The sequence below is a fragment of the Prunus avium genome, chromosome 4, assembly GCF_965620075.1.
Source record: "Prunus avium chromosome 4, drPruAviu1.hap1.1, whole genome shotgun sequence".
Classification (NCBI taxonomy): domain Eukaryota; kingdom Viridiplantae; phylum Streptophyta; class Magnoliopsida; order Rosales; family Rosaceae; genus Prunus; species Prunus avium.
The window spans coordinates 35,895,006-35,911,619 of NC_142287.1; the positions used below are offsets into that span (position 1 = coordinate 35,895,006).

Consider the following 16,614-nt stretch of genomic DNA (forward strand, 5'->3'; position numbering starts at 1 on the left):
ACATAAAAGTGTAAGTGTGCTATCCACAGCAACTCAGTCTGAAGAACCGAGTCAACAAATTTGACTCATCCGTCCTCACAAAGCTTGAGTCAAGTAGCTCAACCCTAGTTGAGAAGTAGTATAGCTACCAGCTGTCTAAAGGTAATTGGCTGTATTGTATTAGTTGTAGTGTTAGTCCATAAGGTGGTGAATACCATGTGGCCGTACTATCGTAGTATTCTATAATCACTGCAATTAATGAAACAATATATGAGATTGATTTTCAGATTTTCTATTGGCATCCAAGTTACTAGACATAGTACATCTATAATGAATTTGAAATGAGTTTATGCAACAAGTTAATTGGAATATAACATTTGCATATTTAGATTGTAATAGTTTAAACAAACAATTTTATCTTATTACGTCATCTAAATTCCTAAATTTGCATTCAATTCATCCGAATGGACCATGAAATTTTGGATTTGGCGCTGATTAATAATAATTATATTAATTAAAGACATGGGCCTTGGGGCTCTTGGGCTTTGGAGAAATTTAATTAAGACACCCAAACGAAAATAAGCAATTTCTTTTTTTCTTTTTTGACATATCCTTTCAATTTAAATTTGAATGAAATTAGGTTTGAAAATTGCACAAAATAATTTAAAATAATTAATTACTATTTATTGAGCAATTTATGAAATAAGTAACATATTTAAATATTCGCTAAAGAAATAATAATTAAAACATAACTACTAATTAAAGTAATTCAAAAAGGCTAAGATATTACTTAATTACATATATTAAATTAAAGAAGTTGGCCAAAAAGAAAAAGTAAAGAAACTAATTTTATATTTTTAAAATTAAAAATTTTAATAAAAATTAAATAAACACTTCTCCCGACAAAATTTCGTCGCCACAGGTCTATACCGGCAAATATTTGCCGGATTAGGTTTCTCGCGACGAAAATACCTTTGCCGAGGAAATTTCATCGGGAGAGGTCTTTTTAAAAAAAATAAATATAAACTTAGGATATTTAAAGGTTAATTAATTTTTTAAAATTTTATTGTTAGTAATTAAATAACATATTTGCCTTATTTAATTAGTTAAATTAGTAATTATATTTTAATTATTATTTATTTAGTGAATAATTAGTATTAAAATTTTAAATTAACTTCATGAATTATATTACTTAATAAATAGTAAGTTTCTGAGTCTCACCAACTTCATTCTCCCTGCCATCTAATTTATCACCCAAATATAGTAGCATTTTGTGTTACTTAAACTTCTTAATTAATAAACACTCACTATTCTAAACATTGTGTCAGTAGTTCAAATGTATTGCTATATTTTGAACTAGAATACAGTAGGTAATCAGTTTACAATAGCATGCTTGTTCGTACAGACACTTGGATATCGATGAAAAATTCAAAGCAATAGGCATCGAGAAAAATGGTTTTTTATCTGGTCAAAGGAAGATTGTTGATAACTAGTTTAACTTTTAAACCTCTTTGTTTGTAGTATCTAGCGATGTTACAAATAAATTTAGAAAGTGTGCCCCAGAATGCAAAACTGAGTCATATCACCTAAAGGTAGCTGAGAGGATCAGTATATATTACAATCTGATGCATAGGAAAACTTGAGGTTGCTAAGTGTGACAACATCCAAAACAAATTATCAATGTATGAATGCCTTTGTGTTAAAAATAAATAGAAGTGTATATTAGTAAGCATGCCTTTGTATTATTGATTGCTGCGACCATATCTTGCTTGGCCTGTTTTTCATATTTTATACATCTTTGCTTTATTTGTTAATAAATCTAGCTGAGTTTCATATTCCTGTTTTTACTAAATTCTCCCATTCGATTTAACGTGCAAATATCACATTTCCTTCCGCACCTTTGTTGTTAATTGACTCGATGGAAGTCTAATAGGTACATGCAAGCAGTGGTAGATGAAATTGGAGTTTGGGTAAGCTTTTGAAGGAGTTTATGACAATTTCTGGGAAACTACTGGATGGTGAGCTGATACATTATTATCCTTGTCCTGCATTTCCTGGTTTGTTTGACGTAAATTCTCATGGAATGGATATTCTCCAGATTCATTTGCCGGAATTACAGAGGAAGCTTTATTAAAATCTCTTGCACACTCACATGAACTAAACTCTGTAGATCTTGATGACATTCACCTTCCAAACTTGGCAAGACCGCCAAAGGCCTTCAGAGGAATCCGCAAGAAGAGCTCTTCATTGAAACGTTGGCTTGCTAACACCTCTGATGATTTGACTAAGTGAGTGAACTCTGTGCTTGTGTGTGCGCATGAGCATGCTATTTTTATTTTGTGTCATTTCTTTTTTGCTTTTTACTTTTTACAATATTATGAGTTTTATCATCCCCTGATATGTCTAATGTAGGAACGGACGGTACCATGCTACTACTAGCCTCCTCCGCAAGTACCTTGGAGGTTTTTTAATTGTTTCATACTTGGATGTTATTGAAGAGTCCGGTTACGATGATGCATATGTGAAGGAAGTTGAAGTAATAATCTTCTCGTCAAGCATACTTTAATTTATTTTTTTCATATCTACAATAGGTGATGAATGCTAACATGGATTTATTAACTTATGATTATATTGCCTTTAAGAAGAAAAACAAAAAAAAAACCTGCACTCATAAGTTGGAATATTTGTTACGTAAATATGACACCTGCTTAATGGTTCTAAATAAATGAGTTTGAGTTTGAATTTGCTCTAGAAATGGGATTATTTACTTTGATTCTAGGTAGAAATTCCAGTTTTCTAGGTTTAAGCTCTAGAAATGGGAAGTAGAATAATCGTTTTGCTTACAGATTTTTTTATCAGTAGTTATTATGCTCATTTATTCTTTAGTCGAACTACCAGCACCTTACCTGTTTTTATAGTGTTCCTCTTAACAATTAATTTTTTTTCTTAACTAAAATTTCATCTGAAAGAAGAGAGCAGTTCTGGTGAAAACCCTTGATTGTTTCTGGAGGGACCATCTTGTAAACATGAACAGGCTCAGTAGCCATATACCCAACTGTGTGAATTATATTCATGTGTATGTTGATTTTGTCAAGTCTTAGATTTTGAGATATTGTCATGTGTCCACTTTAATATTTTTTTTGTTAATTTTTATCTTATGAAATAATATTAAGAAATTTGGAAAACTTCAAACTTCTCTTCACCATTAATTTGAATATACTGAACAACTAATGCACGACTAAACCATGACATTCAGCTACTAACCTATTAACTAGCAACTAAACAACCAAGTCCCTAAAGAATAGGACTTCCACAACTTAACAAGATAATCATAAACCTAATAAATAGAATAATAAATACTCTTTACAAAGCAGCGGCAAAGCACCCAAGAGGCCGTAGTTGCAGGCTTGCAGCAACCACACCAAGTAAGAAGCATTGAATTTCCATCTATATATTATTGTCTTTAAAATTTAAATAAAATTATACCAAAACAAAAAGGCACGAAATATATGTCATAGGATATATTAATTAAAGCGCTGAACAAGAGGGCGGTTTATTTGGGCGGCGCGAGGCGAGTCTGGGCGGCGCTAGGCGGGTCTAGGCGGGTCTAGGCGGGTCAGGCTGCCAGGGTGGGTCTGGTTCTTTTCTTTTGTTCTTATAGCCTACTGCCTAGCGATTTTTCAAACTTATGCACTGCAGGGCTGGTCTAGGCAGCGCTGGGAGGGTCTTGGCGGGTCTGGACGGAGCTAGGCGGAGCTAGGCGGATCTGGGCTACGCTGGGAGGGTCTAGGAGGCTCTTGGCGGGTCTGGGCGGAGCTAGGCGGATCTGGGCTATGCTGGGAGGGTCTAGGAGGCTCTAGGCGGGTCTGGGCGGAGCTAGGCGGGTCTAGGCGGGTCTAGGCGGCGCTAAGCGGGTCTGGGTGCCAAGGTGGGTCTGGTTCTTTTGGGTTTAGGGTTTGGGTGCTAGGGTGGGTCTGGTTCTTTTCTTTTGTTCTTTTATCCTACCGCCTGGCCATTTTTCAAACTTCATCCATCTTTGCTGAGGCCATTTTTCTTTTGTTCAATATGTGAATTTGGCAAGATATAAAAAAGGCACGAAAAAAAACAAAGTTTTATGTTATACATTAGTAATATGTTAATTAAAAGGGACGTACCTGATAGTTGGTTATTGTTGAGATTGGTTACTTGAAGTGAAGATAAGTTGAAGATAGAAGTGGGTATGGAACCTGAAAATTGATTGCCATACAGGTGGAAGGATTCAAGTTTGGGGAAGGAGCCAAACCACGATGGAATGGTTCCCATAAAGTTGTTGTATCCGAAGCTAATCAATTTCAGCCGGTGTAAATAAGACAATTCTTGGGGCAAGGTGCCATGAAAGCTATTGTTTCTCAAGCGTAGCTCAACAAGAAACGAGAGGTTGCCGAGGTGCAGAGGAATGGTGCCGGTGAGTCCCATATGTAAGAAAGGTTCAAGACTGCAACTCTAAGGTGGCGAGCACCACAAGTGACGCCAACCCAGTTGCAAACGGAGGTGGTGGTTGACCAGTTGACCAAGATGTTTTGAGGGTCAGTGGTGATATGGGATTTGAGAGCAAGAAGAGCAGACTGGTTTGTGCTGATGTTGGTTTGTGCTTCTGTCATGGTTAAGTTTGCCATATATAAAGAATAAAAGTGTACAAGAGACAACAAGAGGAAACGAGTTCTGTCCATTTTGTGCATGTGGCTGGAGATGTATTGAAATGTGGAATTGTTGACAGTGCTTTCTGGAAAAGCTAGAAGGGAAAAGCGATGAGGAATCGATCACAACTTCAACAATTAAGAAAAATGAGGGAAAAAGAAGAGAAGAAAACAATCGATCCTTGCCGATTTTAATTTTAATCTTAATTTTTTGTTCTAGTCAAATAAAGTCTGAACATAGTTGATAAAATAAAATTTCATAGTTGTAACATTTGTGTTCTTTTTTTTTTTTCTTGACGAAGACATTTGTGGAATATTACTAGTTTTTGACAAAGACTATATTTGATGAAACAACCTATTTCTTATCTTTAGATTGATCACTGGTATAAAATTAAACAAAAAAAAGAAAAAAAAAGAATGATCACTGATCAATATTCTTAATTAAAATGATATGGTGGTAAGCTTCTTAAATATTTTTCTATACATTAATATAAAAAAGACTTAACAAGTAACTAATCATTATATGACTTCTTCCTTGGTTGATTTCGATTTCTATCATTTCAGCATATTATACGCCACAAATCCAAAGAGTTGACTATGTAGACAAAGAAATGTGACCAGCGAGCTCTCTAACGGCAGATGACAAATTTCTGGTGGACGAACCAACCTATGTAAAAGCAAAGAAACAAAACTAACCAACCTATGAATTTCCTCATTCAGATTTTAGTTGGACATGCAAATCATAGAAACAGAACTATTTGAGGTAAATGAACTTCCTCATTTTATACATGTAAAAGCAAAGGAACAAAACTAACACTAAACAACTCCAGTGTTCTTCAAAAATTTGATCTTGATTTTATTGAGTGTGACCACAACTTCTTGCATACTCATCATTTCTTCTGGTGATTCTACAGAACAAGCAAGACCTAATCTCATAATGGACGATAAACAATCCCTCTTGGCTACAAAACGATCTTCCTCTGCCCCAAGTAAATTTGCATCCACAACTTCAACGACTGCATCTGGTAGTAGTGAATTTGAAACCCATTGCTTTAAATTCATTTCCCCAACAAACATCTCATATGTTGGCTTCCTTTTTGTGAATGTTTCCATCACTACAATTCCAAAACTGTACACATCCCCTCTAGTTGAAACAATTCCTTCCATTCTGTACTCTGCTATATATATGATGAGAAAAATATGATTATAAGTTCATTGTTCATTGCTTGCTTCTTAATAAAAGAAGACAACATATATTGCATTGGAAAATAAATTAGAAACATCACTTGGAGCCATGTAGCCAACTGTGGCTAGGGTCATTGTTTGGGTCATAAAATCTCCTCCACCCAATAGTTTTGCAATTCCAAAATCAGCAACATGTGCAACCATAGCATCGTCTAGTAGTATATTGTTTGGCTTCAAATCACAGTGGACAATAGGTATTGCATAACCATGATTAAGGTATTCCAATGACGCTGCAACATCTGACAAATTTAAATTCATTTCCCCAACAAACATCTCATATGTTGGCTTCCTTCTTGTGAATGTTTGCATCACCACAATTCCAAAATTGTACACATCCCCTCTTGTGGAAACCATTCCTTCCAATCCATACTCTGCATTATGAACAATCGGCCTAGGCTGCCTGTGCGGGTCTGGGGGGCGCTATGCAGCTTTGGGCGTCGCTAGGCGGGTCTAGGCAGCTCTAGGCGCTAGGCGGGTCTAGGCAGCTCGGCTATACTCTATGAATACCTTCATATGATTTTCTATTTTTTAATTACTTTAACTGTTACTTATGTTTTAATTATTGTTTACCTAGTGAATAATTAGTATTTAAGAATTGTATTAAATTCAAAATTTTTAAAAACTAAATACTATTTATTAAGTAATATCATTTATGATTTTAATTAAAATATTTAATACTAATTATTCACTACTAATGAAAGTAATTAAATCAGGCTAAGATATCATTTAATTACTGAAAAGAAATTATTATTATTTTAAAAATTCTTGACATGAAGATACTAAGTTTATATTTATTTTTTGAAAAAAACCTCTCCCGACGAAATTTCGTCGGCAGATGTCTATTGTACATGTACATACGTATTTCTAATGCTTAATACATATATTTTTTTACAAAATTTTTAGTAATTCTCACAAAGTTCACGTATTATACAAATAATTCTCACATATTATTAAATACGAATAATATATGTTATAAAAATTATACTAAAATATTGTATAGTGACTTATTAATATCTACTTTGGATATGTTGAAACTAGCAAATTAATATCTATAAAGTACAAGCTAATGAAACTTGGAGGGCCCTCTTTTCTTTTTTTAATTTATATATTAAATAGTATAGATAGACCTTTTAGAATAGTATAGCCGTGCGGCAATACTACGATTTTTTTTTTCTTCCAAAAATAGTATAGTGACACGTGGCGTCTAATCGCTGGAGGGCCCTTTTAATATAAATTTTTTATTAAATTAAAAAATAAAATAAAAAATAGTACCGCCGGGCGGCTATACTCTGTGTTTTTAATCTGTTTTTGAAAAGTTGAATTGTATTGACACGTGGCGCCTAATGATTGGGGTCCTCTTTGTTTTTATACATATAAAATAGTACAGCCGCACGGCTATACTCAGTTTTATAAATTTTTTTAAAAACGTATAGCCGGACGGCTATACTATTTTACGAACCCTTTCAGTAGCATAATATGTATTTCTCTTTTTTAATTACTTTGATTAGTAATTATGTTTTAGTTATTATTTACTTAGTGAATATTAATGGAAAAAAAGAAAAAGAACAATTGAATTCCTATTTATTAAGTATTTAATACTAATTATTCACTAAATAAATAATAATTAAAATATAATTACTAATTTAACTAATTAAATCAGTCAAATCTATTATTTAATTTCTAAAAATAAAATTTTAAAAAATTAATTAACCTAACCATCCTAATTTTATATTTAATTTTTTGTAAAAGACCTCGCCCGACGAAATGTCGTCGGCGTAGGATATTTTGTCGGGAGACACCTGATCCGACAAGTATTTGCCGGCATAGAACTATGCCGACGACATTTTGTCGGGAGAAGTGTTTACGTTATTTTTTAAATTTTTTTAAGAAAAAATATGAAATTAGTTTCTTTAAAATATAGTCTTATACATATATACGTATGTATGTATGTATTTTTCAATAATACATTCGTATTCTACACACGTCTACTATTTTTTTTAAAGCAAACGTACAATAGTCGTATTGTACATGTACATACGTATTTCTAATGCTTAATACACATATTTTTTTACAAAATTTTTAGTAATTCTCACAAAGTTCACGTATTATACAAATAATTCTCACATATTATTAAATACGAATAATATATGTTATAAAAATTATACTAAAATATTGTATAGTGACTTATTAATATCTACTTTGGATATGTTGAAACTAGCAAATTATTAATATCTATAAAGTACAAGCTAATGAAACTTGGAGGGTCCTCTTTTCTTTTTTTAATTTATATATTAAATAGTATAGATAGACCTTTTAGAATAGTATAGCCGTGCGGCAATACTACGATTTTTTTTTTCTTCCAAAAAATAGTATAGTGACACGTGGCGTCTAATCGCTGGAGGGCCCTTTTAATATAAATTTTTTATTAAATTAAAAAATCGTACAGCCGGGCGGCTATACTCTGTGTTTTTTAATCTGTTTTTGAAAAGTTGAATTGTATTGACACGTGGCGCCTAATGATTGGGGTCCTCTTTTTTTTATACATATAAAATAGTACAGCCGCACGGCTATACTCAGTTTTATAAATTTTTTTAAAAACGTACAGCCGCACGGCTATACTATTTTACGAACCCTTTAAGTAGCATAATATGTATTTCTCTTTTTTAATTACTTTGATTAGTAATTTGTGTTTTAGTTATTATTTACTTAGTGAATATTAAAGGAAAAAAAGAAAAAGAACAATTGAATTCCTATTTATTAAGTAATATAATTCATGAGATGAATTAAAATATTTAATACTAATTATTCACAAAATAAATAATAACTAAAATATAATTACTAATTTAACTAATTAAATCAGTCAAATCTATTATTTAATTCCTAAAAAGAAAATTTTAAAATATTAATTTAACCTAACCATCCTAATTTTATATTTAATTTTTTGTAAAAGACCTCTCCCGACGAAATTTCGTCGGCGTAGGTTATCTTGTCGGGAGAAACCTAATCCGACAAGTATTTGCCGGCATAGACCTATGCCGACGACATTTCGTCGGGAGAAGTGTTTACGTTATTTTTTAAATTTTTTTAAGAAAAAATATGAAATTAGTTTCTTTAAAATATAGTCTTATACATATGTATGTACGTATTTTTCAATAATACATTCGTATTCTACACACGTCTACTATTTTTTTTAAAACAAATGTACAATAGTCGTATTGTACATGTACATACGTATTTCTAATGCTTAATACACATATTTTTTTACAAAATTTTTAGTAATTCTCACAAAGTTCACGTATTATACAAATAATTCTCACATATTATTAAATACGAATAATATATGTTATAAAAATTATACTAAAATATTGTATAGTGACTTATTAATATCTACTTTGGATATGTTGAAACTAGCAAATTATTAATATCTATAAAGTACAAGCTAATGAAACTTGGAGGGTCCTCTTTTCTTTTTTTAATTTATATATTAAATAGTATAGATAGACTTTTTAGAATAGTATAGCCGTGCGGCAATACTACGATTTTTTTTTTCCTTCCAAAAAATAGTATAGTGACACGTGGCGTCTAATCGCTGGAGGGCCCTTTTAATATAAATTTTTTATTAAATTAAAAATAAGTACAGCCGGTCGGCTATACTCTGTGTTTTTAATCTGTTTTTGAAAAGTTGAATTGTATTGACACGTGGCGCCTAATGATTGGGGTCCTCTTTTTTTATACATATAAAATAGTACAGCCGCACGGCTATACTCAGTTTTACAAATTTTTTTAAAAACGTACAGCCGCCAGGCTATACTATTTTACGAACCCTTTAAGTAGCATAATATGTATTTCTATTTTTTAATTACTTTGATTAGTAATTATGTTTTAGTTATTATTTACTTAGTGAATATTAAAGGAAAAAAAGAAAAAGAACAATTGAATTCCTATTTATTAAGTAATATAATTCATGAAATGAATTAAAATATTTAATACTAATTATTCACGAAATAAATAATAATTAAAATATAATTACTAATTTAACTAATTAAATCCGTCAAATCTATTATTTAATTTCTAAAAATAAAATTTTTAAAAATTAATTAACCTAACCATCCTAATTTTATATTTAATTTTTTGTAAAAGACCTCGCCCGACGAAATGTCGTCAGCGTAGGTTATTTTGTCGGGAGAAACCTAATCCGACAAGTATTTGCCGGCATAGAACTAGGCCGACGAAATTTCGTCGGGAGAAGTGTTTACGTTATTTTTTAAATTTTTTTAAGAAAAAATATGAAATTAGTTTCTTTAAAATATAGTCTTATACATATATACGTATGTATGTACGTATTTTTCAATAATACATTCGTATTCTACACACGTCTACTATTTTTTAAAAGGCAAACGTACAATAGTCGTATTGTACATGTACATACGTATTTCTAATGCTTAATACACATATTTTTTTACAAAATTTTTAGTAATTCTCACAAAGTTCACGTATTATACAAATAATTCTCACATATTATTAAATACGAATAATAGATGTTATAAAAATTATACTAAAATATTGTATAGTGACTTATTAATATCTACTTTGGATATGTTGAAACTAGCAAATTAATATCTATAAAGTACAAGCTAATGAAACTTGGAGGGCCCTCTTTTCTTTTTTTAATTTATATATTAAATAGTATAGATAGACCTTTTAGAATAGTATAGCCGTGCGGCAATACTACGAATTTTTTTTTTTCTTCCAAAAATAGTATAGTGACACGTGGCGTCTAATCGCTGGAGGGCCCTTTTAATATAAATTTTTTATTAAATTTAAAAGAATAATAATAATAAAAATAGTACAGCCGGGCGGCTATACTGGAAAGTCGAATTGTATTGACACGTGGCGCCTAATGATTGGGGTCCTCTTTTTTTTTTTTTTCCTACATATAAAATAGTACAGCCGCACGGCTATACTCAGTTTTATAAATTTTTTTAAAAACGTACAGCCGCACGGCTATACTATTTTACGAACCCTTTAAGTAGCATAATATGTATTTCTCTTTTTTAATTACTTTGATTAGTAATTTGTGTTTTAGTTATTATTTACTTAGTGAATATTAAAGGAAAAAAAGAAAAAGAACAATTGAATTCCTATTTATTAAGTAATATAATTCATGAGATGAATTAAAATATTTAATACTAATTATTCACAAAATAAATAATAACTAAAATATAATTACTAATTTAACTAATTAAATCAGTCAAATCTATTATTTAATTCCTAAAAAGAAAATTTTAAAATATTAATTTAACCTAACCATCCTAATTTTATATTTAATTTTTTGTAAAAGACCTCTCCCGACGAAATTTCGTCGGCGTAGGTTATCTTGTCGGGAGAAACCTAATCCGACAAGTATTTGCCGGCATAGACCTATGCCGACGACATTTCGTCGGGAGAAGTGTTTACGTTATTTTTTAAATTTTTTTAAGAAAAAATATGAAATTAGTTTCTTTAAAATATAGTCTTATACATATGTATGTACGTATTTTTCAATAATACATTCGTATTCTACACACGTCTACTATTTTTTTTAAAACAAATGTACAATAGTCGTATTGTACATGTACATACGTATTTCTAATGCTTAATACACATATTTTTTTACAAAATTTTTAGTAATTCTCACAAAGTTCACGTATTATACAAATAATTCTCACATATTATTAAATACGAATAATATATGTTATAAAAATTATACTAAAATATTGTATAGTGACTTATTAATATCTACTTTGGATATGTTGAAACTAGCAAATTATTAATATCTATAAAGTACAAGCTAATGAAACTTGGAGGGTCCTCTTTTCTTTTTTTAATTTATATATTAAATAGTATAGATAGACTTTTTAGAATAGTATAGCCGTGCGGCAATACTACGATTTTTTTTTTCCTTCCAAAAAATAGTATAGTGACACGTGGCGTCTAATCGCTGGAGGGCCCTTTTAATATAAATTTTTTATTAAATTAAAAATAAGTACAGCCGGTCGGCTATACTCTGTGTTTTTAATCTGTTTTTGAAAAGTTGAATTGTATTGACACGTGGCGCCTAATGATTGGGGTCCTCTTTTTTTATACATATAAAATAGTACAGCCGCACGGCTATACTCAGTTTTACAAATTTTTTTAAAAACGTACAGCCGCCAGGCTATACTATTTTACGAACCCTTTAAGTAGCATAATATGTATTTCTATTTTTTAATTACTTTGATTAGTAATTATGTTTTAGTTATTATTTACTTAGTGAATATTAAAGGAAAAAAAGAAAAAGAACAATTGAATTCCTATTTATTAAGTAATATAATTCATGAAATGAATTAAAATATTTAATACTAATTATTCACGAAATAAATAATAATTAAAATATAATTACTAATTTAACTAATTAAATCCGTCAAATCTATTATTTAATTTCTAAAAATAAAATTTTTAAAAATTAATTAACCTAACCATCCTAATTTTATATTTAATTTTTTGTAAAAGACCTCGCCCGACGAAATGTCGTCAGCGTAGGTTATTTTGTCGGGAGAAACCTAATCCGACAAGTATTTGCCGGCATAGAACTAGGCCGACGAAATTTCGTCGGGAGAAGTGTTTACGTTATTTTTTAAATTTTTTTAAGAAAAAATATGAAATTAGTTTCTTTAAAATATAGTCTTATACATATATACGTATGTATGTACGTATTTTTCAATAATACATTCGTATTCTACACACGTCTACTATTTTTTAAAAGGCAAACGTACAATAGTCGTATTGTACATGTACATACGTATTTCTAATGCTTAATACACATATTTTTTTACAAAATTTTTAGTAATTCTCACAAAGTTCACGTATTATACAAATAATTCTCACATATTATTAAATACGAATAATAGATGTTATAAAAATTATACTAAAATATTGTATAGTGACTTATTAATATCTACTTTGGATATGTTGAAACTAGCAAATTAATATCTATAAAGTACAAGCTAATGAAACTTGGAGGGCCCTCTTTTCTTTTTTTAATTTATATATTAAATAGTATAGATAGACCTTTTAGAATAGTATAGCCGTGCGGCAATACTACGAATTTTTTTTTTTCTTCCAAAAATAGTATAGTGACACGTGGCGTCTAATCGCTGGAGGGCCCTTTTAATATAAATTTTTTATTAAATTTAAAAGAATAATAATAATAAAAATAGTACAGCCGGGCGGCTATACTGGAAAGTCGAATTGTATTGACACGTGGCGCCTAATGATTGGGGTACTCTTTTTTTTTTTTTCCTACATATAAAATAGTACAGCCGCACGGCTATACTCAGTTTTATAAATTTTTTTAAAAACGTACAGCCGCACGGCTATACTATTTTACGAACCCTTTAAGTAGCATAATATGTATTTCTCTTTTTTAATTACTTTGATTAGTAATTTGTGTTTTAGTTATTATTTACTTAGTGAGTATTAAAGGAAAAAAAGAAAAAGAACAATTGAATTCCTATTTATTAAGTAATATAATTCATGAGATGAATTAAAATATTTAATACTAATTATTCACTAAATAAATAATAATTAAAATATAATTACTAATTTAACTAATTAAATCAGTCAAATCTATTATTTAATTCCTAAAAAGAAAATTTTAAAAAATTAATTTAACCTAAACATCCTAATTTTATGTTTAATTTTTTGTAAAAGACCTCTCCCGACGAAATTTCGTCGGCACAAGTCTCTTACACCTCTCCCGACGAAATTGCGTCGGCGTAGGTTATTTTGTCGGGAGAAACCTAATCCGACAAGTATTTGCCGGCATAGAGCTATCCCGACGAAATTTCGTCGGGAGAAGTGTTTACGTTATTTTTTAAATTTTTTAAAGAAAAAATACGAAATTAGTTTCTTTAAAATATAGTCTTATACATATATACGTATGTATGTACGTATTTTTCAATAATACATTCGTATTCTACACACGTCTACTATTTTTTAAAAGGCAAACGTACAATAGTCGTATTGTACATGTACATACGTATTTCTAATGCTTAATACACATATTTTTTTACAAAATTTTTAGTAATTCTCACAAAGTTCACGTATTATACAAATAATTCTCACATATTATTAAATACGAATAATAGATGTTATAAAAATTATACTAAAATATTGTATAGTGACTTATTAATATCTACTTTGGATATGTTGAAACTAGCAAATTAATATCTATAAAGTACAAGCTAATGAAACTTGGAGGGCCCTCTTTTCTTTTTTTAATTTATATATTAAATAGTATAGATAGACCTTTTAGAATAGTATAGCCGTGCGGCAATACTACGAATTTTTTTTTTTCTTCCAAAAATAGTATAGTGACACGTGGCGTCTAATCGCTGGAGGGCCCTTTTAATATAAATTTTTTATTAAATTTAAAAAAATAATAATAATATAAATAGTACAGCCGGGCGGCTATACTGGAAAGTCGAATTGTATTGACACGTGGCGCCTAATGATTGGGGTCCTCTTTTTTTTTTTTTTCTACATATAAAATAGTACAGCCGCACGGCTATACTCAGTTTTATAAATTTTTTTAAAAACGTACAGCCGCACGGCTATACTATTTTACGAACCCTTTAAGTAGCATAATATGTATTTCTCTTTTTTAATTACTTTGATTAGTAATTTGTGTTTTAGTTATTATTTACTTAGTGAGTATTAAAGGAAAAAAAGAAAAAGAACAATTGAATTCCTATTTATTAAGTAATATAATTCATGAGATGAATTAAAATATTTAATACTAATTATTCACTAAATAAATAATAATTAAAATATAATTACTAATTTAACTAATTAAATCAGTCAAATCTATTATTTAATTCCTAAAAAGAAAATTTTAAAAAATTAATTTAACCTAAACATCCTAATTTTATATTTAATTTTTTGTAAAAGACCTCTCCAGACGAAATTTCGTCGGCACAAGTCTCTTACACCTCTCCCGACGAAATTGCGTCGGCGTAGGTTATTTTGTCGGGAGAAACCTAATCCGACAAGTATTTGCCGGCATAGACCTATCCCGACGAAATTTCGTCGGGAGAAGTGTTTACGTTATTTTTTAAATTTTTTAAAGAAAAAATACGAAATTAGTTTCTTTAAAATATAGTCTTATACATATATACGTATGTATGTACGTATTTTTCAATAATACATTCGTATTCTACACACGTCTACTATTTTTTAAAAGGCAAACGTACAATAGTCGTATTGTACATGTACATACGTATTTCTAATGCTTAATACACATATTTTTTTACAAAATTTTTAGTAATTCTCACAAAGTTCACGTATTATACAAATAATTCTCACATATTATTAAATACGAATAATATATGTTATAAAAATTATACTAAAATATTGTATAGTGACTTATTAATATCTACTTTGGATATGTTGAAACTAGCAAATTATTAATATCTATAAAGTACAAGCTAATGAAACTTGGAGGGTCCTCTTTTCTTTTTTTAATTTATATATTAAATAGTATAGATAGACTTTTTAGAATAGTATAGCCGTGCGGCAATACTACGATTTTTTTTTTCCTTCCAAAAAATAGTATAGTGACACGTGGCGTCTAATCGCTGGAGGGCCCTTTTAATATAAATTTTTTATTAAATTAAAAATAAGTACAGCCGGTCGGCTATACTCTGTGTTTTTAATCTGTTTTTGAAAAGTTGAATTGTATTGACACGTGGCGCCTAATGATTGGGGTCCTCTTTTTTTATACATATAAAATAGTACAGCCGCACGGCTATACTCAGTTTTACAAATTTTTTTAAAAACGTACAGCCGCCAGGCTATACTATTTTACGAACCCTTTAAGTAGCATAATATGTATTTCTATTTTTTTATTACTTTGATTAGTAATTATGTTTTAGTTATTATTTACTTAGTGAATATTAAAGGAAAAAAAGAAAAAGAACAATTGAATTCCTATTTATTAAGTAATATAATTCATGAAATGAATTAAAATATTTAATACTAATTATTCACGAAATAAATAATAATTAAAATATAATTACTAATTTAACTAATTAAATCCGTCAAATCTATTTATTAATTTCTAAAAATAAAATTTTTAAAAATTAATTAACCTAACCATCCTAATTTTATATTTAATTTTTTGTAAAAGACCTCGCCCGACGAAATGTCGTCAGCGTAGGTTATTTTGTCGGGAGAAACCTAATCCGACAAGTATTTGCCGGCATAGAACTAGGCCGACGAAATTTCGTCGGGAGAAGTGTTTACGTTATTTTTTAAATTTTTTTAAGAAAAAATATGAAATTAGTTTCTTTAAAATATAGTCTTATACATATATACGTATGTATGTACGTATTTTTCAATAATACATTCGTATTCTACACACGTCTACTATTTTTTAAAAGGCAAACGTACAATAGTCGTATTGTACATGTACATACGTATTTCTAATGCTTAATACACATATTTTTTTACAAAATTTTTAGTAATTCTCACAAAGTTCACGTATTATACAAATAATTCTCACATATTATTAAATACGAATAATAGATGTTATAAAAATTATACTAAAATATTGTATAGTGACTTATTAATATCTACTTTGGATATGTTGAAACTAGCAAATTAATATCTATAAAGTACAAGCTAATGAAACTTG

General features: G+C 29.6%; 1 protein-coding gene across 1 annotated transcript; it reads right to left on the minus strand.

The window, feature by feature from the left end:
* Window positions 1–5,471: 5,471 nt before the first annotated feature.
* Window positions 5,472–6,254, minus strand: LOC148295317 (putative LRR receptor-like serine/threonine-protein kinase At3g47570). The gene is made up of 2 exons (XM_088252464.1): window positions 5,942–6,254; window positions 5,472–5,833 (listed from the first exon to the last, which is right to left on the minus strand). Exons 1-2 carry the CDS (start codon window positions 6,252–6,254, stop codon window positions 5,472–5,474), a joined length of 675 nt encoding a protein of 224 aa, XP_088108590.1.
* Between the last annotated feature and the right edge of the window lie 10,360 nt (window positions 6,255–16,614).

What these genes read in the sequence shown, in the direction of transcription:
- LOC148295317 (XM_088252464.1), bottom strand. Translation starts at nt 6,254, where the DNA reads ATGGTTTCCACAAGAGGGGATGTGTACAATTTTGGAATTGTGGTGATG. An exon ending in AGTTGGCTACATGGCTCCAA is followed by an intron (nt 5,834 to 5,941) that starts GTGATGTTTCTA and finishes TCATATATATAG; the next exon opens with CAGAGTACAGAATGGAAGGA.